Here is a 22250-nt window from a genome sequence, read left to right as displayed (position 1 = left end):
TTGAGCGAAGCGTTAACTATTACGAGAGAAAACTAAAAGGCTATTATGATAGAAGAAAGAATAGACACAGAAGGGTTCTCAACCCCACCTTGAGAGCTTACGCATCCACTGTGCTTTAGAAAGAATAAAAGCTGATGTGAGAATAAAGCTGACTGTTTCACATGTGGCAGCAAGTACTGAACTTTCAGAAGATTAATGAGTAACAAGTTTCTGCCTTTTTCCATTTATTTTTAATATTTTTCTTAGAAAAAAACTGCCATTGCAAAACATAAATCACACGAAAAAGTCACTTTACCTCCCCCAAAAAAGTAACTTTTAGTGACAAATTTAAAAAAAAAAAGTAACTTTTAGTGACCAACTTGAAAAAAAAGTATCTTTTAGTTAAAAAAGTGACTCGCTATGAGCCCTGCTATTGCGAGATTTCCATGTTAACATTACAAAAACAATTAAAAATGACAAATTACATCCAAAATAAATATTAAAAAAACATAATATTAATATATAAATACACTAAATGAAAATAACAGTAACAAATGCATATTAATTTTACATAGGACATCAAAAATCTTATCATCTAAAGCTCATTAATACTAAATTTTGAAGCTTTTACACTGAGTACGAAAATGCTGATATACAATATGTTATCATTTGAGACACCTTACAATTTAATTTATAAAACATTTATACAGGATGTAACAAAAGTATCGGATCTATCAAAGGTTACCAAAACCTCTTTACATATTTACTTTGTTCGTATTCGTCCAGGCAACAGAAAATCTCAAGAACTATTTGATGGATGACAATCAAGTCTGACAGGATGAAGGGAGTCAAAAGTTAGGAATGGAATGGACTTCTTTGATGGAGGTGATATCCAAACTGGAACTGGTACAAATCAAACATTTGTGGATTTCACTGAGCAAAAACGATAATTGACAGCGAGAAGGTTTTCTGAATTCGATTATTATTATTATTATTATTATTATTATTATTATTATTATTATTATTATTATTATTATTATTATGCCTTTTGGTAGGTCCTGGGACTAATGAGGTTTTTCGTTTCCTTTCTTCTTAATTTTCAGTTTGGGCCTGGAAATATTTCTTCCATATTTCTCGATTTTTCAGCTTCCTCTTTTAACTCCCAACGTTTTCTTCTATTTTTCAAATCATCGCTCACTTGTGTTTTTCTTCTTCCTATTCCTCGCTTTTCTTCCATCTTTCCTTCTATGGCGGTATAAAGAAGACAATTTCTTCGCAAGATGTGTCCAACCTAATTCGTCTTTCTACGAAGGATGGTGGCTAGAAGCGTCCTCTTCTCTCCTATCTGCTTTAAAACGTCTTCATTTGTTCTCTTTCTTCCCATTTTATCTTCTACAATTTTCTCCAATACCATATTACGAAGCTCTCTAAATAATTCTTCTCTAACTTCCGTAATGTCCAAATCTCTGAACCATATAGTCCAATGCTCCATATATAGCACTCGACTAAGTTCTTCCTTAGTCCAATATTGAGCCTGCTAGTTAAGAGTGATCTTCTCTAGATGAATACTTCTTTGGCTGTGGATATTCTAGACCTAATCTCTTTGGTACAGTACGCGTCTCTCGTCAAAATACTTCCCAGATACTTGAAATTATCGACCTCTTCAAGTTTTCTTTGTTCTACTCTGACCTGTAAGGGTGCAAAGTGTTCCAAAAATGCAATTCGTCCCCCATCCCTAGTTCTCTTCTAAAACTGGAAGTGATAAAAAAAAAAAAAAAAAAAAAAAAAAATCCACTACAGCTTCCAATATTGCTCTACACTGAACAAAAATGGTGAGATTGCAAGATTTTTTAAAAATCGATTTAGCGTTCTAAGAATAACTACAATCTTCTCTCTTAACCATCTATTGAAACAGAAATTGGCACAAAACAACTTTCGGTTTTCACGTTGATCGCTAAAGGGTAAAAATGGTAAAACGACAGTGGTTTTCTGCTAGCAAATAAGAGTCCCAAGAATGTTTTACATCTACACTCTAATTTCTCTACTAAAACGGAAGTAATATCAATCTACTACTAGTTTCGGCTTCAAAATTGACAAAATATCACATTTTACAAATCAAACTCCTTCACCTGGTGTACAAGTGACATTGTTACTTCTACTTAAAACTATGAAGCAAAAATCCTTATCTTCTCACTTTAACGTCTAGTGAATACTGAAGCACCAGTACTTGAAATCATTATGAATTTTCAAAAGCCAGAAAAACAAATGAAGATCAATAACTATAGTAGTTTACTGATCGCTTTCTGGTACTATCTTAAAAAGAAATCTACTGCACATTACTAGAACATACCTCCAAGTACATTACTGTCCTCTTCCCAATAGTCTGCAACTTTGGCTGGCCTTTTGAAGTACTCATCTCGATTTGATGCTAGTATTAATTTGTAAGAATTTGGCTTTGGATCTTTGTTCGCATAGATAAACAATATACACATGATAACTGCTGCAAGAAGAAAAAAGAAAATAAATTAAAGATCATATAATGGATCCACTTTTACTTTACGTTCTCATGAAACACCAAGATTTATGAAAGAACAATTTCTGTAATGTGAGCTTGGGATAGATAACAATGTGTAATCGTTTACTACTTCTCAGTCGTTGGAACAATAATGGCGAATAAGCGTCGAACTCAGTTACTCTTGGTAACAATAAAATTGAGATTTGGCCTGGAACAGTAGTAGTTGTTACATACTTTGGTCATGCTAATATCTCTTCGGGAACCTAGTATGTTAAAAAAAAATTTAAAAAATCAAAGAATACCCTAAGTGGCCGGAGAACTGGACATTTTCAATATTCGTAATCGTAGGAAAAGACTAGATTTAAATCTTACACATGGAGAAGCTAAAATTCTTTTCCCTCCCAACTGATAAATGTGCATGCAATGATCTAGAAAGCGCATGAAAAGTCAACAACCATAAAAAAAAAAAAAAGAATACGTTACCTGGATACTGAATGTATATATATATATATATATAAGGGTCGTTCAAGGTTGACCGGAGCTTTTATTACTTCAGAGGAAACACATACCACAAGAAGCACCAAACTATATCAGCTTTTCAAAGTATTCTCCGTGCGCATCGTTGTGACAGCTCCCTGATTCCTCTGGCGTAGAAACAACTTGGTTGTTGTCGTAGCCACTGGAGGACATCGTTCCGCAGTGCTTCATCTGTCGTGAATTTCTTCCTTCTCAGAGGTCTTTAAGGGGTGCAAACAAATGATAATCACTAGGGACTAAATCTAGACTGTAGGGGGGTTGGGACAGAACTTTCCAGCACATTTCGGCCAGAGTTGTTGTTGTCACATTGGCCGTATGAGAGCGGGCATTGTCATGGAGAAGAATGACATTTCCAGACATCCCAGCTTAGACGCTTAACACATGTAAATAGTGGGGGGACAAAATTGGCCAATAAAGATTAAGTGAATTTAATAATAATAAGATTATTATTTATAATATATAATATATTATTATTATTATTATTATTAAAATAATCATTCTTTGTATCATTGGCTTTGAGGATAAGCATAGTTTCAATTTTTATTTGTATTTGTGATCTACACCAATCATGGTTGCTGTTCGTACGAGAAGACGATCACCGGGAAGGAAGACTATTGGTAGAACAGGGAAAACCCACGAAAATCTATCAGTATATTTTCTCACATTTTAGACCGATTGTACCCTCTAAAAATTGAAAGTGGATTCGCTTGAGTGGAAACCAAGCTCATTATCAAATTCTCTACGTAAGACTCCACTATTGTAAATAAATGTTCTGATAACAATGACATTAAATTGTGCAATCAGCAAATAAATTGCGCTAACCACAATTACTAGTGGTTTTCAGTTGATTAAAATTTTCGACACCTTAATGGGAACATTATCCGAAAACACTGGGAGATTTCACCGCACAAAATAAAATTTCTTTTTAAAAAAAAAGATCCTCCTCATGGAACTCTTCTTTACCACACAAGGCATCGATAATTCGATGAATTTCACAACAAAAAATACTTGCCCAGAACTCAAAACAATTTTTCACTATGAACAACCATTGCTAATCGAATTAGGAATGAATATTACCTTTTGAAAGCATTATACAAGAACAAACTAATTATATAGTAAATTATTGCATTGCTCTACCATGGTACAAAGTAATATGTTTATTACTTACGTAAATTTAAGTCTTCTTTCTTGAAAATGATCATTTCCTGGTCTTGTAAAAATATATATAAACATCAAATGTTCGAAATGTTTAACATACAGTAGAAGCTGTTTATACATCCAAAAAAGTCACATACTAAAATGAAATGAAATCTTAAAGTTTTACGTCCCACGGTTATGCCGGTTAGGCTAAAGGAGACGGTGATTATGAGAAATGAATGAAATGGTGGGATGAAGAAACTGGGAGGAAACGGGGGAACCCCGGAAAATACACGAGCACGGTGTTTGTCAGTCACATACTATATCAGTATCACTCGCAGTTCCCAATACATCACATATACACAACAGTTTTGGCTTCAGAAACAACCAAATGCTTTTCTGTGGATTTCTGTCTTTAATACGAATTCATTTGCTATATCACGCAGATTTACTTTGTCAAGTCTTTCCTGGTGAATCTGAATAACAGCTACATGATTGAGTCTACTCTGAGTCATAGTGCTTCTAAGATAGGTCTTTAATCGACGCAGAGCTGAAAACGTTCTTTCAGCAGTAGCCGTTGTAGCGGGTAAACGTAAATGTAGTTGCAGCAAAATTTTAATTTCAGAGAAGAGGTATTACATATTCGCCATGCCACTTAGGATATCAAGACGTCTTGCTAAGAAACATCTGTGGCATCGTTTATAACGATATCACGGAACATTCTTAGTTGAAGTCGACGTCTATGTTCGTTCAAATCATCGTTATATGTATCAAGTACATATCTCAGTTCTTCTTCATATTGTATATCACATGCGGCTTTCACAATAAGTTTCTCTGTGTGTAACGCTGTATTCATGTCCTGTTGGTCAAATTGTCTTTCGATCTCACCACAAACTGTATCCAATAGTCTATACCAGATTTCTACTTTATACAAGTGTTTCACATCATTACGGAGAGCCATCGTCCAATCGTCTCGGAATTTTTCGCTGACGCGGCAGAGTTGGTTCTCCCACGCCTAACAACACTCTTTTCGTTGTAGCATTAGTCCAAACCCTGTTAAAATGTTCATCTGTTCGGAGATTGGTGAGAGTATCTCTTGTCTGTTTCGCTGCGTCAATAGCCTCAGAAAGAGACAAAATAGGATGTTGTAGAAGTATACACAGTTCTTCACAAAGCTCAAATACAATCTTAGCGGCATCCATCTTAGCGGATCTTCATGTTACGCATCAAGCCACCAGCGACAGAACCACCTGTACTTGTATCATCATCATGTATATTTTTTAGGGTTTCCAATAACGGCGCGTAGTTCTTCAGAACACTGTCGAATGACAGAGCTTTTACAGTCCATCTGTTCGGACATAAAGGTCTCAACGAGACACTTGAAGAACAACTGTAATTAGTTTCCGACAAGCCCTTCTGAATATTCGTAAAATTAGCTAAACGCTTCGGTGAGTCACGTATTAAATTTACAGGTGCATGCATGAATTCAAGACATCTCTAATACAAGGAATTTGTCGTGCTGCTCACTGTAAAGCTAAATGTAAAGAAAAATGAAATCTTTAAGTTTTACGTCCCACGGTATGCCGGTTAGGCTAAAGGAGACGGTGATGATGAGAGATGAGTGAAATGGTGGAATGAAGAAAGTGGGAGGAAACGGGAGAACCCCGGGAAAACCCACGAGCACGGTGTTTGTCCACCACAAAGCCCACACGGCGCGAGCTGGGATCAAACCAGGGACCCCAAGCATCGGAGGTGAACGCTCTACCACTGAGCCACCGCGCCCCCCTAAATGTAAAGAGTGGGCAGTACAGTGAATATAGAGCGCCTTTGGATGCACTTCTTTTATTTTAGCTTGGAATCAAAAAATGAAATGAAATGAAATCTTTAAGTTTTACGTCCCACGGTTATGCCGGTTAGGCTAAAGGAGACGGTGATGATGAGAGATGAGTGAAAATGGTAGAATGAAGAAAGTGGGAGGAAACGGGAGAACCCCGAGAAAACCCACGAGCACGGTGTTTGTCCACCACAAAGTTCACTTGGCGGGAGCTGGGATCGAACCCGGGACCCCAAGCACCAGAGGTGAACGCTCTACCACTGAGCCACCGCGCCCCCACCTTGGAATCAAGAGTAACAACCGGACATATTACTAGCTCCATCATAACACTGTCCCCTGCAGTTTTGTAATGGTAGATCCATTCGTAGAAGCACATCTGGAATCACTGCTGTTAATGTAGATGCATCCATTCCTTTTACTTTATAGAAACCGATGAAATCCTCGTATACACAACGAATACACATTCACATAACGAATACACAAGCTCACTTGCTCCTGACATGAAATGTCTGAAGTTTCGTCAACAATAAGAGAAAAATACTTTTGCCGTTTAATATCAGATGCTATGCCACGATGCGCAATAAGTTCTAAAATTTCATTTTGAATGTAATATCCGAGCCATTTATCTCGACGAAGAAGCCACTTGCTTAAATCTTCGGAATCCTCTGCTCTCAACTGCAGAAGCTGGTATAAGTTTCCTGCTTCCTCAGAATGTCCACGTAAAGCAAATCCCTGTCTCGCCAGGTAGCGAATTGAGGAAATCACCTTAAGAAGAGCATTTTGCGCAAACACTACATTTTCGGCTATTTGTTTGTTCAATTTACTGTTCACGTTCACTTTTTCACTAAGGACTAATTTTAATGCTGCTTCTCGATCAACATGAGAATTATTGTGCCAAGAAAATTTTTCAAGTGCTTTTTTTCCAGTTCTTGAAACCACTATTAGTAAACCCTTCGTCCAATTTTTTTTTTTTTTTTTTTTTTTTTTTAATGAAACAAGATTTTTCTCCTAGCTTTAATGCAAGTGAAACAAAACACCCGCTCTGACAATGGATCCCAATGAAGCCAAGGGTAGTTATCGAACCAACAAGCCCGAAAGCATCGGCATACTTTACCGAAATACAATTGAGAGAAAGAAATATCACGTGGTTGATTGGCAGCACTAATATCTTGCAATTTTATAGTATCACTGTCTACGTGCGATGTGTTAAACAGCTGTTATTTGTCAGACACATTATTGACATTTGAGCTTTCCGGTCTCGATTCCACACTTACACTGGAAATGCTATCTTCACTGATGATACAAGATGATTCACCAGTTTCGAGTGTACTCTGCGCAGCACTCATACGTGAAGAGTTCTCTCCACTTCTTTTTGAATTGACACTACTACTGCCACTAAGTTTTTAAAAATACTTCAAGAGAGACATTTTGTCTCGACTCAAACACACCACAGTTTAAGATCCGATATTAAAGAGCACCAGCCAGACCCGCATGATACAGAAATACAGACATACTGTCCCAAAACTATGACAACTCTCTTGCATTCTTTTTTGTCTCAATTTTTAGAAAAAAACTATAAAGATACTTCTTTCATGTGATTGCTCTAAGGGGAGATAAAAGAGAAGGAGGGAAGTAAGAATGATGTGTGGCCTTCTTACCATCCACATGTGCAATCGTACGAATATAATCCAAGGCAGCAAGATGTTACTGGATCTTTTACCCTATACTTGCTTTGTTCGGAAGTTAAAAGATAACAGATCAAGATGGACTGTCAATCGATAGCAGAAGTGCCCACCCTCCTCCTCTACTTTGCTTTCGATTCAAATAGCGCATCACATGACACCGGCAGAAGTTGACCTTACTTCGCTTTTCTACCATTTTCTTTCTTCTATAGAGCACGGGACACCCTGAGGATATGTGATTGACAGGTTATTGTACCAACTTTTCCATCTGCAGTTGTTTTAATCCTCCACATTGTTTTGGACATGTGCATTTTAAATCTGATCTAGCATTAAAAGAATGCTGGAATCTATCTCTTTGTATCGATGGTTTACCATAATCTGAGAATCTTGAATTTTTCTTTTCCAGCTGTTGCCTATGTATGGTTCACTAATTTTGACCCAAGCATATGCATCTTGAACATTATAGATGAAAACCTGACACCACTTAAAAAAAAAAAAAAAAAAAAAAAAAAAAAAAAAAAAATATATATATATATATATATATATATATATATATATATATATATATATATAGAGAGAGAGAGAGAGAGAGAGAGAGAGAGAGAAATTAAATACGATAAACACTTAGCAATTTATTTCAGTGCTTTGTATTTGAGAGGCAATTTTCCGTGAAAGACAAACACTTTTTGGATGTTGTTTGCTGTCCCGAAAGTGGGGTCCAAACTGCTATGTTTGCCCCCCCAGTCCGGGAAGTGTCCCCTTTTGCCCCATGGCTCAGGCGCCTATGCATCCCAGATCTTTTATTGCGAATGGATTTTCGTACAGCACCACTCAACAATGTGGAGTAGTACTGGGCATCAATTGTGCTCCCTTTGTCCAGAAAAACCACATGTATAACACAATTCATGTCCCAGAAGACAATTGCCATGATCTTTCCAGCGGACGGCTGCGTTTTGCTTTTCTTGGGCGGCGGAGAACTTTTATACCGCCATCCCTGCTGCTTCTTTGGGTCTCTGGGGTTGAACTGCGCAACCATGTTTCATCACACGTGATGATGGATTGCAACAATTCATTTCCTTCGGCTCGAAACCGATTCAGAATCTGTCCACAGAGCGTCATGCGTGTCCACTTCTGATCAAATGTCAGCTGGCAGGGAACCCAACTTGCACAGATTTTGCGGAACCGTAAGAGGTCGTGAATGATTGTATCAACACTCCTGACACTGAAATTCACCTCGGCAGCAATATTTCGCACTAGTACTCGCCGGTTCTCAAGAATCATTAGCTCAACACGTGCAATATTCACTGGTGTGACTGCAGTCGGGCGAATGTGTCCATGCGCTTCGTTTGTCAGCTGCTCCCGTCCTTCGCGAAACTGTTCACACCATTCTTACACTCTTGCCCGTGACATCGTTTGTTCACCATACTGTGCTTGCAATCTTCTGAAAATCTCAGCTAGTTTAACTTTCTCCTTCACAAGAAATTTGATTACACACCACTTTTCCACAGACACTGCTTGCCGCCATGTTTGCTGCAACTGCTGCGCATGCGCCAAATACGTCATGCCGGGCGCTAGTTACTCGAGAAGGAATACATTACATCACCCGCAAGTTTCATCATGATCCGGCCATTCATCGATTATTTACGTACGAAAATCCCGGTCAACCTTGAACGACCCTTATATATATCAAGACTTCACTTAGGAACTAATGTGTGCTCTATTCAAATATCCAAGTTTCAGAATCCTGCGGTACTTGCGCAACAATTTTTATAGAGATAGTTGTTGAGTACTTCAAATTATATGCCCGTAGCCAAACTCTCTCTACAAAAATTGTTGCGTGAGTATCTTAGGATTTTGAAACTTGTATTTTGGGCTAGCGCACATATTAGTTCCTAAGTGAAATCTTGATCCGGCTACGGTAGTTCCACAGTTATGGAACTATGGACTTTTAAAGTTCATTTTTTCATTTTTATTCGGCAGCCTATAACTCTGAAAGTAAGCATTTGTGCAATCAAGTTCGTCTATATTTTTTGTCTTATCTTGGTGTGAGGAATCACCTCTCAAACGTTGTCGATGTTGTTTTGAAACACCCTGTATATATATATATGAAAACATAACATGAACACACACACACATTAAGCACGATATTAAGATTATGGATGATTTAAAGCACTTAAAATTTTATCACTATTATTATGTCCGTTTACTGTATTCTTATACTTCGAATCACTTAAATACACTCATAATTACTTCAAGAATGGGAGAGAGTACAATTTAGTGATCACTGGCGTAGGGGGATTGGTGATAATCTAAGATTGCGGAAAATTCCACTCCTTGCGATGATGATTTTACTAACCCTTCAAGAGGCTACAAGGTAAATGACCGGACTACCACAACTGTCTTAACAGCTTGACAAACAGGACACGATTCAACTTCTTCCACAATGGAAAACCATTAACTGCCGTTTTAGCACGGTTCCACTATATTATCTGTACAAAATATACACGCTGAATACCACTGCGTTATATTCAATAAGCCTATACGAACAATGACTTCTTGGCCATCACAAACTTACTTGCCCGGGTATCGAACCAGGGCCCCACGCACTAGAGGTAAGCATTCTATCAGTGAAGCCCCATAACCCCATTATTTAAGCCCATATTTATGAAGAAATTAAATGTCGGCTGAAAGCAGGAAATTGATATTGTTATTATGTCCGAAGGTTTTTTTTTTTTTTTTTTTTTGTGCTCGCGAATTCTTTCGAAATTTGTAAAGCTTAAAATTTCGAAAACGATAATTAGGCCAATTATGCTGCATGTTTACGAAACATGGTCTTTTACTTCGAGAATGCTTCATAACATAGACTGAAAGTATTTGAAAATAAAATCCTGAGGCGAAATAAAATTCTTGGCCAGGACCCCAAACCACTTAGATTAGCGCTCTACCACTGAGGCACCACGCTCCCTCTTGGTTTGAAAATTAACAAATTTTATCTGTAAATTAAAAAACAGAAAAAAACACGCAACCTATATTCTTTATCTGCATTTTAAAAACAAAATCACGTGAGAATGAAAACATTCCTTCATACACATTTCGACAATAGCCAAAATCCATCTGCAACTACCTTAACAACTACTATAACTAGTTTTCGAATTCAACTACGTTCAGGTCAAGTTTACGTACAGCATTTCCAGTAATGATTGAAAAATTTTAGTTCGTTCATTAATTTTCTCCTTATTGTCCTCCAAAACATTCGACATGACAACATCTTACTTAGCACAGATGAAGTTCAAGCAGCAACCATAAATAATTATAAAAAAAATTAGTATTCTTTCACGATTTACGTTTGGACATATGTCGTAAAAACTCCAGTGCAAAAAATAAACCAACCTGTGCTTTTGACCACTAAAACACGAATGCCATCTAACCAAAGCCCGGTGAGGACGAGGAAGACAGCGCGAGGATTCATCCGTAGGGAAGAGGCGCGTCAGCGACAGTAGGTATGCGCGTAAGCAAGGATAGCGAAATCTCATTTTATTTCTCACGTTAGTACGTGCCTTACCTGTTGGACAAAATAAAACGCTGGTTTTGTACATCGTACAGATATACATAGCCGGCGGAAACAATACCTAATATAACCTACTTAATGATTGTTTTCCCAACGTTGCGAAAACATATTCAAATTCTGAGTCTGAAAAGACTAACAACATAAAATTATCTAGTAATTCTGTATCTATATACTTAATACCTACCACAGAGTTAGAAATAAGATCGATTATTAAAAAAATGAAGACGAAAAAATCTTCTGGGCCCGACGATATTCCTTATTATTTGCTTAAAATGTGTGCCGAATATTTTCTTATACCGTTGACTGATATATGCAATTCCTCTCTTGAAACGGGAACATTTCCAGAAGATCTTAAACTTGCAAAAATAAGACCTATACACAAAAAAGGATCAACTACTGACCCAGGAAATTATCGTCCTATCTCTATTCTATCTGTTTTCTCCAAAATTTTAGAAAAAGTTATGTATAACAGATTGGTGCCCTTTTTGGAAAAGAATAATATCTTCACGAAGAGCCAATTCGGGTTTAGGAAGTGCAAATCAATTAACAATGCTGTAGTTGCTTTTCTAAGTGATATATATAAAGCGAGAGAAGAAATAAAATATATGGAATTTTTCTGGATCTCACAAAAGCCTTTGACCTTGTTAATCACAAAATTTTATTGAATAAATTGCGTAGTTATGGTATTAGAGGTCATGCTAATTTATGGTTCCACTCCTATTTGACTAACCGCATGCAATATGTAGAAATAGGTCCAACCAAGTCAGAGGTAAGACACATTAGGCACGGAGTTTCACAAGGATCAATATTAGGTCCTATACTTTTCCTTATATACATTAACCATCTTCCTGATTATATAGTTCCAAACAAAAGCGTACTTTTTGCGGATGATACAAACATTTTAGTCGAAATTCCAGATAACATTTGCTCCGAGGAATTCATATTTAAGAACACGACAGATAAAATTACAGAATGGATAAAAGTAAACCAACTTAACTTAAATACAGCGAAAACAACTATAATGAGTTTCAATGAAGGAAAACTGAACTCTCTAAATATACATCAATACGTATAGACGGGGAACTCATACAGGTATCTGACACTTGTAAATTTAGGGTTAAAATTAGACTCTAAGTTAACATGGGACGATCACGTGAATGATTTGTTGAGGAAACTAAGCGCGAAAATATATCTTATACGTAAAGTTAGTAAGATTCTAACTACAGAAACATTGAAAACAATTTATTTTGGATTGATCCAGTCAATCCTATCATATGGAATCATTTTCTGGGGTAATACTTGTTATGCAAAGAAAGTGTTTACTATGCAGAAGAAAATGTTACGAATAATGTTATCAGTCCCGTTTCATATACCAAGTAGACCACTGTTTCAGAAACTTAAAATATTACCATTGCCGTGTATATACATTCTAGAAACAAAATCATTCATACATATGAATAAAAGAAACTTTCAACTCAATTGGGACCTACACCAATACAACACAAGAACAACCAATCATATTCATATCGAAAATTTCCGTCTAACAAGAACTCAAAATTCGTTACACCACATAGGAATAAAACTTTATAATAAATTACCAGATCGTGTCAAACGAATGCCAAACTTGCAGTTTAAAAGACACCTCAAGTTACTGTTACTCAAACATCTTTTCTATGGTTTAGATGAATATTTTCACTGTGATCTTTCTTTATAATGTAAATATTAAGATTTATTTGAATTTTAAAATATATAAAACAAGGTAAATTTATATTTTCTCTAAAAATACACTTTTAGTTTAAGTTTTATTGTTACGTATATATTTTGTATTATTACTTTATATATTGTATTATTATATATTATTTTTTTAATATTTGTATTACTAATTGTGGCGTATCTGTTGCAATTATTATTATTATAACTTGTAATAGTAACTGTATCTCTTGACGAAGCCATGAACGCTAAGTTCTTACGGCGGAAAATGAAATAAATAAATAAAATAAACCCCTTGTTTATACATACTTTCTAATTCAACGGTCGTATAGCATTTGCAATTGTTTCACACTATAACCCTACACCTGTAAACATGAATCAACTCGAATTACTTACTACAGAATTTAGTCGCTTATAGAAACTTGTTCCATATAAGCACGTTTTTCTGTGCAGAGTATTGCATCTTACCCGTAAAATTTTGCAAAATGTGGTGTACTTAAATCTAACCACGCTAATGTTCAGGCCCACAACACGATCCCCCCTAGCTAAAGCCCACCAGCTTCACCCCGCGCTGACCTGAAAGCATTCTTGCTGTTAGCGTTCCCCTAGTACGTTTTTTTTTTTTTTTTTGCAATATACTTTTACGGCATGTCTGGATGCTGTATTTGTAACCAGATAGTGAAAGAATTGTAATTTTTCAACAATTACTTCTGGTAGCCTCCTTGAACTTTATCTATGCTAAGAACTTCTAAATCTTCTAGAACTTTGAAGGATAAGAAGAAAATTAGTGAAAAAAATCTAATTTTTCAATTACTATTTCGCGTGTTGTGCTTAAACTTGAACTGCACGTTTAGGAATATGCTGCCTATAGAAATATGCAAACTTGCAAATATTGTTTCTATGTTAGCTAATAATTTAACCTGTTGTACTAGGTTATCTTCAATCTGCACACACACAAAAAAAGAACAAACCTTTCAGTTAAAGCTGAAAGAAACACACCTATGCAAAATGAGTAGTTCATTTCGTAAGTCATTGCCCTGATAAGTTAAGATTTATAAGTTAGTTTCGTAATATACCTTGTTCAAAGGCCAAATGATTCCACTTAACGCCTGTCTCCATCCAATCTTACTAGCAGTTTACTTACATTATGGAAATTTAACTTATGACTCTCAGCTTTCTAAATTTAAACAATAGCTTATGATTATTCCAAACAATAGTTAAAATTGCCTTTAAAAAATAAATTTTAAAAAAACTAACCTTAAACAGGAATTTATCTATTTTGTTGCTAACTTATCGAAAGAAAATTGATTGCATCAAACATTATCACATAGCAAAGCTAAAAATATTACATTCTTTTGGGGTCAACGTCATTTTGAGTTTCTTCGTCTAGAAAAAAAAAAACAGCTGATTTTGCGGTATATATTATTTACAGTAATGACTAGCCGTCATTCGTACAATCAGCTGATTTAATTCGCTTGCCGGAAGTAGATGGCACTAATAGTAATTTCTTCGGCGAACGTTTCCGGTTGTGTTGGTTGATGGAATGAGATACAAACAGACAAATGTTTGCTACGGTTCGAAGTCAGAATTCTTAAATCTATTGTAATTTATTTCGTAGATTTATCCAATTATTAGTGTTTATATAACTTATCATTGGTGAGTAATTAATTACTTTGTTACATTACTAGTAACTTCACCTTGGAGGTATTGTTCAAGGGGGAGCTTTCCTGCTGCGATCTATTAGAAGAAATGAGTGGAACTCTATCGATAGAGTATTTTTAAGTATCTGTTGATGTGTGAGTGTGTGTGTGTAAAAGTGCCATTAGCAAAGTTTCTACAAAGAATGATACAATGTTCAGTAAGTGTGTGTAAGTTCACATGGGTGGTAGCTGGGGAAACAAATCGAAATAAAGTTAACGAGCTCAAAAGATGCACAATCGGGAAATTCCCTGCGTAAGTAACGTAAGGTCGAACTAATAAAGAGTTCAGAATTCGTAAGATTAGATAAAATTAATAATAAATTCATTTCGTTTAGATTGTATGAGATGTGTAATGAGACAGTAGTATTGAAGTGATTACTGGAGGTTTAAAGTGTTATTTCCATTCTCAAGAACACTTCAAAAGTACTATTTTCTTGTAATTAGATTAATGTAAAGTTTTAGGTATAACATTTCTTATTCATATGATATTTTAAATATTCCTGTAAACATAGCCAACAGTTTAATTTTCTTTTGGATATAGTATACATGAAGCTGCATCAGTTCCCGAAGGAGCAGGACGCTCATACTTTTAGGGATTATTCATTGAGTATGTACGAACTTACAAAGGGGGTAACAAAGCGACTTTTATTTACTTATCGACTGATACGAAAATAAAAAAGAACGTACCTGTACTTTATATCTGCATGTGTAGTGCCCTTGTACTTTATCTATGACTGTGTCTGTGTGTGTGTGTGGGGGGGGATTTAACGCATATCGCATGTCTTGTGCACATGGATACTTCTTACTATTGTACTACGTAGAAAATTTATGGTATTTCATGTAGAAATGGTAATAGAACACAGAAGAAACGCAGATCAGGGGGTTCTCATGTCTACTATTACCTTTCTTTTTAATGTTGGAAATTTTGACTTCTTAAGTTTGCTGTGATTTTTTTATTTATGTATTTATGTACTAGTAATGATCCAATACTAGTACATTGTAAGGTCTAGTTGGTCTGTTTTTTTTTTTTTTTACTACTATTTATTTTCATCATTGTTAATTTCTTTATTGAAATATTCGTGCTATTTTTGTTTACCGAACTATATATGAATGAGTTATGTATTTCTTTTATCATGAGGTGCGCTTTCACTACGCTATTTTATGAATTCTTATAGCGGGAGTTGTATTCCTTGATGCAGATATATGTAATAAAAACGATAATGGAAGAACCACCAACGAACCTGTGCTAGGTAGCCACTAAAAGAAAGAATTGTATCTAACCGGAAGTTTGCCAAGTAAACGCAGGGTGAAGCAGGTGGGCAAGCTCGGATGCATCCGTGGGGAACCGACGCAATCCGCGACGGTAGCTATACGCTTAAACGAAGATAGTGAAAACACAATGCGTTCCCTTAACTCTTTTAAGATCTTTGTAACAATTTGTACCACAAGGAGTTGTATGGTACTTTGCGTTATAACTCTCTATTTGAGTTTTTTCGACCTTTTTTGTTTTTCAAGTCTAGGGGCATTGTAGTATACGTTCCGTATGATTTCACGCCTTCCTGCGCCGAGACATAGAAGGTGATGACGTCATAACTACTAAATAATATTGACTAATTATTTGTTAGGCCTATTTTCATTATTTTTTGGCGGGCTTACTTTTGCACCTGGAGGATTGAAATTTTGCACGAACATTCAGTCCACCGAATAGTATTTGTCAGAATTTTTTTCAGATCTCTGCGTTAGCACAAGGGGGATCCAGAGGGGCAAAAAGGTAAAATAAGGGACTATTTTTAACCAAAAAATCCCATTTTTCACTATTTTCCCGCCTCAGATACATGATGGAGACATGTGAATGGTACGGTGTGAAAGGCAGTACTATTCTGAAGAGAATGAGGTGGAAACTATGATCCTAAGATAATTAGGGATGTCTCAGAGAATTTTTACCTAAGATCCTGTTTTATACGGGAATATGGGGTATTGTGGGTGTTTTTTTTTTTTTTTTTGCGGGCTTACTTTTGCACGTAGAAAATAGAAATTTTACACAAACATTTAGTGCACCGAGTAGTATTTATCAGATTTTTCAGATCTCAGCGTTAAAACAGGAGGTCCAGAGGGGCAAAAAGTTGAAAAAAGGGATATTTTAACCAAAAACATCCCTTTCTTCGCGATTTTTTCGCCTCAGATACATGATGGAGACATGTGAATGGTACCGCTTGAAAGTCAGTTCTATTCTGAAGAGGATAATGAACGAACCATGATTCTAGAGTAAATATGGATGTCTAGAGTATATATGGGAATTTTTTACCCAGGATCAGTCTTTTGCGATAATCTGGGGCATTGTGGGGATTCTTGATCAATTTTTCCCGCCCTTACTATTGAAGATAGAAGCTTGAAATTTGGTAGACATTGAATATACCGAGTAGTATTTATCAGATTTTTTTTTTTTTCAGATTTCTACGTTCACACAGGGTGATTCCAGACGAGCCCAAAGTGTGACAAAAAAAAAAAATCTCCAAAATTACCCCTTTCACCTCAATTTTCCCTCTCCTTGTATATGGTATGGGCATGTAAATGGTACCATTTGAAAGCGTGCTTTATTCTCAAGAGAATGAGGTATGAACCATGATCCTAGGATAAATAGTAACGATGCAGTAACTGCTTGACTGAAAGTCTAAAAAAATACCCCAAAAACCCAAGATCTTAAAAGGGTTAATTGTGGAAGAGCCTTTGCAGTATTGTATGTTACGGAACATGTAACATTTTGTATTTACTTAGGAATTTAGTTCAACATAGCTTCGTTATGAAATATTACGTAGTGAATAGCTTACATTTTTTTCCACATTATTACGGATGTGACAGGTGACATGACATCTCCATATATATTGAGTACTTGTGCCTTACTCTTTTGGAGTAACATAAGATATTTCTTTATAAATTTGAAACACCCTCCCTCAATATCTCCAGCTTGCCGCAGTGGGAGGGCTTGCGTACTCTAATGATCCCAATAGCTATGCCGGAGATAGCTTCGCTGTCAGAAGGCTTCCCATGCCGGACAGGTCTTTAGGTGTAGAAGCCAAACTAAGAGAGATATGGTAGTGGGCAGCAGCTCTACCATTACTACACTGAGGCTGAAGATGATTGACATCGGCAAGACTCAGATGTGAACAAAAACAGGCAGGGACAGGATATCCTCTATGGCTGTTTCACTGCTAGGTGGAAGGACCTGAGACGCCACCGCTTTACTCAGTCCCTAGAAAACAACATGGAAAGAGAAATAAGAGAACGTAATATTAGGGAATACGACACCACTGTTATACAGAGGTTCGTCACTGGCAGTGGAGGGAAACACAGCAGGGCTGCCTCGGTCATCGTCAAACGAAACCCTGCAGGATAGAAACCTGGAATGTGTGGTCGCTGTTACAGTGTGGAAAACTGGAAAACCTGAAAAGAAAGAAATGGAACGCATGAAGATTGATATCTTGGGAATCAGCGAAGTTAGATGGCCTGATGGAGGAGACATTTGAAGCTGGGACTTCAGAATGATTTACTCAGGAGCTGCAAACAGTACGGCAGGAGTTGGTTTTGTCTTGAATAATGTTAAAATAATTCGGTAGTTAGTGATCTCTTGCCTGTCAGATGATAATTAATAGATTAATAATTTCCTTTTTCAACAAGCAAGACTTTATTTTACATGAATTAGATGTTACAATTACAAATTTAGATTATGTTCTCTCGCAGGAGACCATTCGTCCAGCTTAGAGCCTTATATGAATGACAGCAAGTTATGAAAATGAAAAATACAACTTACATTAAGTATGCTGGTACACCACCCATGTTATTGCAGATCTTGGTTGGTTGCTGAGAGATGCGTTGGTTGTGCTCTCCCTTACCTTTTTATATTGTATTAGTTTCGTCAGCCAGACCCTGAGGTTCTCCGTAACAGCCTTGTTTGTTCACTTAATTACTTCTTACGCTACGTGACTGCCGGAGAACCTCATTAGTCCACAATAAGTGTGACTGTTTATTCCAAAATTCTTTTGTTATCTTAACTTAAGTACACATATATTTTATCACCAGAAAATAATGTCAAAAAATCCTTTTTGATATATTCTTTTTTAAAACCATTGAGCTAACTTCTTTCTTTTCTTTTTTTTTTTCACTCATATGATAGTTTCATTGCAATAAGAAGGTTATAGACAGCTGGAAATACAATAAAAGGATAGTAATGTTGAAGATAGCAACCGAACCTAGGAATATGATGATAATCCAAGTATATATGCCTTCATCAAGCTACAAAGATAAGGAAGTTGAAGAAATCTATGAGCAAATAGAAGTATTGATGAAAGTTGAAGACCAGGATCATTTAATCATCATGGATGACTGGAACGCAGTAGTCGGCGAAGCCAAAGAAAAGAATGTAACTGGGAATTTCGGCCTAGGAGAAAGAAATGCGAGAGGCACACGATTAATTGAGTTCTGCAAAAGCCATAATTTGACTGTAACGAACACTCTCTTCGAACAACTTACTAAGAAGAAGATACACATAGACAAAACCAGTAGGCAAAGAAAGATATAAAATAAACTATATACTAGTCCGACAAGCATTTAGAAATCAAGTGAAGAACAGTAAGAGTTACCCAGGAGCAGACGTTGACTCAGACCATAATTTAGTTTTGATGAAGAGCGAACGCCGACTAAAGAAGAAACGAGTGGTACCACTAAAGAAAAGATGGAACACAATCAAGCTAAGAAGAGATGAAAACATGAAAAAGGAATTTGCAAATGCGACAGACAAAGAGACGTCTACGATAGCTTTAGCAGGTGAAGATATCGACTCGAAATGGGAAGCGATGGAAGCAGGGATTTAAAAAGTTGCCGACAAGTATATAGGAAGAGAAACGAGAACCCAATATAAACCCTGGATAACAGCAGAAATATTGGAAATGATGGAGCAAAGAAGATAGTTCAAGATAACAAACAAAGAAGAGGAATACAGAAGGTGCAGAAATCACATCAACAGAGAAGTAAAGAAGGCCAGAGAAAACAGGATAAATAATTTATGCAAAGAAATTGAGGAAAATATAGTCAAAGGCAATACAGAAACGGTATATAGAAGGTTAAAAGACAGTTCGGTGAAAAAAAGGAAACGCACAGACGTTATCAAAGACAAGGACGGAACAACGCTAATAGAAGAGGAGCAGATAACAAGAAGATGGAAGGAATGCATTGAAGAACTCTACAAAGGAGACAGAGTGAACGAAGAAGAGATAGAGAAGGAAGAAGACGTGGATGAAAATGAATTAGGACCATCAATTTTACAGTGCGACTTTGACAATGCTTTGGAGAAAATGCAACATGGTAAAGCCCCAGGAATAGATCAAATACCAATAGAAGTGATTAAGAATCTCGGAATAGCAACAAAGAAGAAACTATTTAATCTTATTAATGAAATGTATATCTCGGGAAAAATACCAAGATACTTCGAGAAAAGTATATTGGTACCTATCCCGAAGAGGAAAGGCGCACGGAAATGCGAAGAACATAGAACGTTAAGTTTGCTTTCCCACGCATCAAAAATATTTTGCAAAATTGTCGCACAACGAATAGAGGGGAAGATCGAAAAACAGTTATCAGAGGACCAGTTTGGATTGAGGAGGAAAAGGGGACAAGAGAAGCAACACTGAGTCTACAGTTGATCATGGGACAGCACATCAGAATAAACAAACCAATGGTGATAGCATTTGTAGATATAGAGAAAGGTTTTGACAACGGAGATTGGAATATCATGTTCAGAGCGTTGAAGAAGCTAAGAGTAAATTACAGACAGAAGAATAATATACCAACTTTATAGGAACCAGACAGCTGTTATAGGAAGAGGTCAGAAGGAAGCAAGAATAAGTAAAGGAGTGAGGCAAGGATGTGGACTTTCACCTCTCCTGTTCAACGTCATATAGAAGAGGCTATGAAAGAATGCTTGGATAAAAACGAGAAAGGCGTAAAAGTAAATGGTCGGTTTTCAGCACAATAAGCTTTTCTTATGACATAGCATTGATAGTGGAGAACGATGAGGACATGCAGGAAACACTTTCAAAGTTGGACGACCAACTGGAAAAAACATGCAAAATGAAGATAAATAAGAAGAAAATGAAAGTGATAAAATGCACAAGAGCAGGAACAAACGTATGGCTAGATAGAGAGAAACTCGAAGACGTTAAGACGTTCCCCTATGTAGGAAGTCTAATATCCTCGGACGGAAGAAGTGAAAAAGACGTAAGTTTCTGAATAGCACAGGCTTAACAAGCATTCAATAGGAAAAGAGGACTACTAACATCAAGAAATGTGTCGCTGGACGTTCGTAAACGATTTATTAAGACATTGGTATGGAGCGTGGCGCTGTACGGATCAGAGACGTGGACATTGAGAAAAGCTGGAAGCATTTAAAATGTGGTGTTGGCGCAGAATGCTGCGCATATCATGTACCGAAAGGAAAAGGAATGAAGACGTATTAAAGAACGCGAATGAAGGACAACAGATCATGAAGATAATAGGAAAAAGGAGAAACAACATGCTTGGCCATCTTATTTGTCACTCCGATTGGATCACTGTGCTGATAGAGGGAAAGGAAAAAGAAGACCAAGGATAGAATATCTAGATGCAGTTACGAAGAAGAGGCCTTATCAAAGTATAAAACAGCTCTCCCAAGCGAGAGAAAAGTTATAAAATTTCCATGTTGCCCACCAACCTATGGTTGAGGTGAACAGGAAGAAATTTGAAACATGAATAATTCCGTAAAATAGGATTGTATCGAAGTATTTAATCTTATAGACCTAAAAGATACGATAAATAAGTGCTGAGTTCAGGCTTTAAAAACAGAATTACTGGATCAAATTATACTTCGATTTACCGGTACGTTGTCACTAATATCATATATGCTAAGGATACGATGACGAACTTAGTTGCTATTGTTGCTTTAATGTGTCTGTTTTCTATTTCAGATTAGATAGGATTTAAATTACTTGATAGCTCCAGGATCTTAGCATAATGGCTAACGAAGTAAAATTTTGTTCTAATTGGTAAGTAAGTTTTCTTAAACTTATGGCAATTAAAATGAATAATCTTAATTTTAAACCTTTTTCTTTCTTCAATTATGATGCATCCTAAAATTTGGTATCTGTAATTCTTCAGTTCATTGAAATATATTTTTATAATAACTTGCAGATGCTCTAGAATGCATATTTAACATAGAAGTAAAAACTCATTTTGCATCCGGTTCTTTCGTATCCCTGTTAAAACTTAATATTCAATATTTCAGCGTGCACTGGGGTCATGATCGCGACCACTCCTACCGCAAACCGGAAGAAATCACTGACACATTATGAAATTTTTATTCTTGTACTAACAAAACACTCCAAGTATCCACAAATAACTGAAAAGTATTTAAAACTTCTCAGTTTGAACTATTGTTCGCTAACTTTTAAGAAGAAAATTTGTCTTTAATGATTTCACTTCTCACTACTTATATTTCTATGTGCACTATTCATATAGAATGGTGTACTTGAGTCTGTTCACTCATGTACAAAATTTATAT

General features: G+C 36.3%; 2 protein-coding genes across 11 annotated transcripts in view; one reads left to right on the top strand and one right to left on the bottom strand.

Annotated features, from left to right (window-relative positions):
* The window catches only part of Tango2 (transport and golgi organization 2), a 40674-nt gene extending 26291 nt beyond the window's left edge, over positions 1–14383 (bottom strand). For 3 of the 6 annotated variants that reach the window (XR_014132637.1, XR_014132638.1, XM_081768233.1), the window contains exons 1-2: positions 14039–14174; positions 2330–2479 (exon numbers count right to left, since the gene is read on the bottom strand). Coding sequence is in view for 4 of the 6 variants with exons in the window: in XM_081768233.1 (XP_081624359.1) it covers positions 2330–2479; positions 14039–14081 (193 nt within the window). In the remaining 2 variants the exon portion in view is untranslated. Of the gene's footprint in view, positions 1–2329; positions 2480–13961; positions 14175–14219 lie in introns of those variants that run through there. The other 3 variants (XM_081768237.1, XM_081768236.1, XM_081768235.1) reach the window with 3 other exon arrangements.
* An 86-nt stretch (positions 14384–14469) lies between these two features.
* The window catches only part of LOC145692771 (TRAF-type zinc finger domain-containing protein 1-like), a 66283-nt gene continuing 58502 nt past the window's right edge, over positions 14470–22250 (top strand). For 2 of the 5 annotated variants that reach the window (XM_081768232.1, XM_081768228.1), the window contains exons 1-2: positions 14470–14618; positions 21658–21735. In XM_081768232.1, coding sequence (XP_081624358.1) covers positions 21704–21735 — 32 coding nt within the window. In that variant the 5' untranslated portion in view covers positions 14470–14618; positions 21658–21703. Of the gene's footprint in view, positions 14619–14677; positions 14916–21657; positions 21736–22250 lie in introns of those variants that run through there. The other 3 variants (XM_081768230.1, XM_081768231.1, XM_081768229.1) reach the window with 2 other exon arrangements.

The sequence above is a fragment of the Thermobia domestica genome, chromosome 8 (assembly GCF_964235325.1).
Source record: "Thermobia domestica chromosome 8, izTheDome1.hap1.1, whole genome shotgun sequence".
Taxonomy (NCBI): Eukaryota; Metazoa; Arthropoda; class Insecta; order Zygentoma; family Lepismatidae; genus Thermobia; species Thermobia domestica.
The sequence above is the reverse complement of the archived record's forward strand: the minus strand, read 5'-3'. Positions and strand labels throughout refer to the sequence as shown.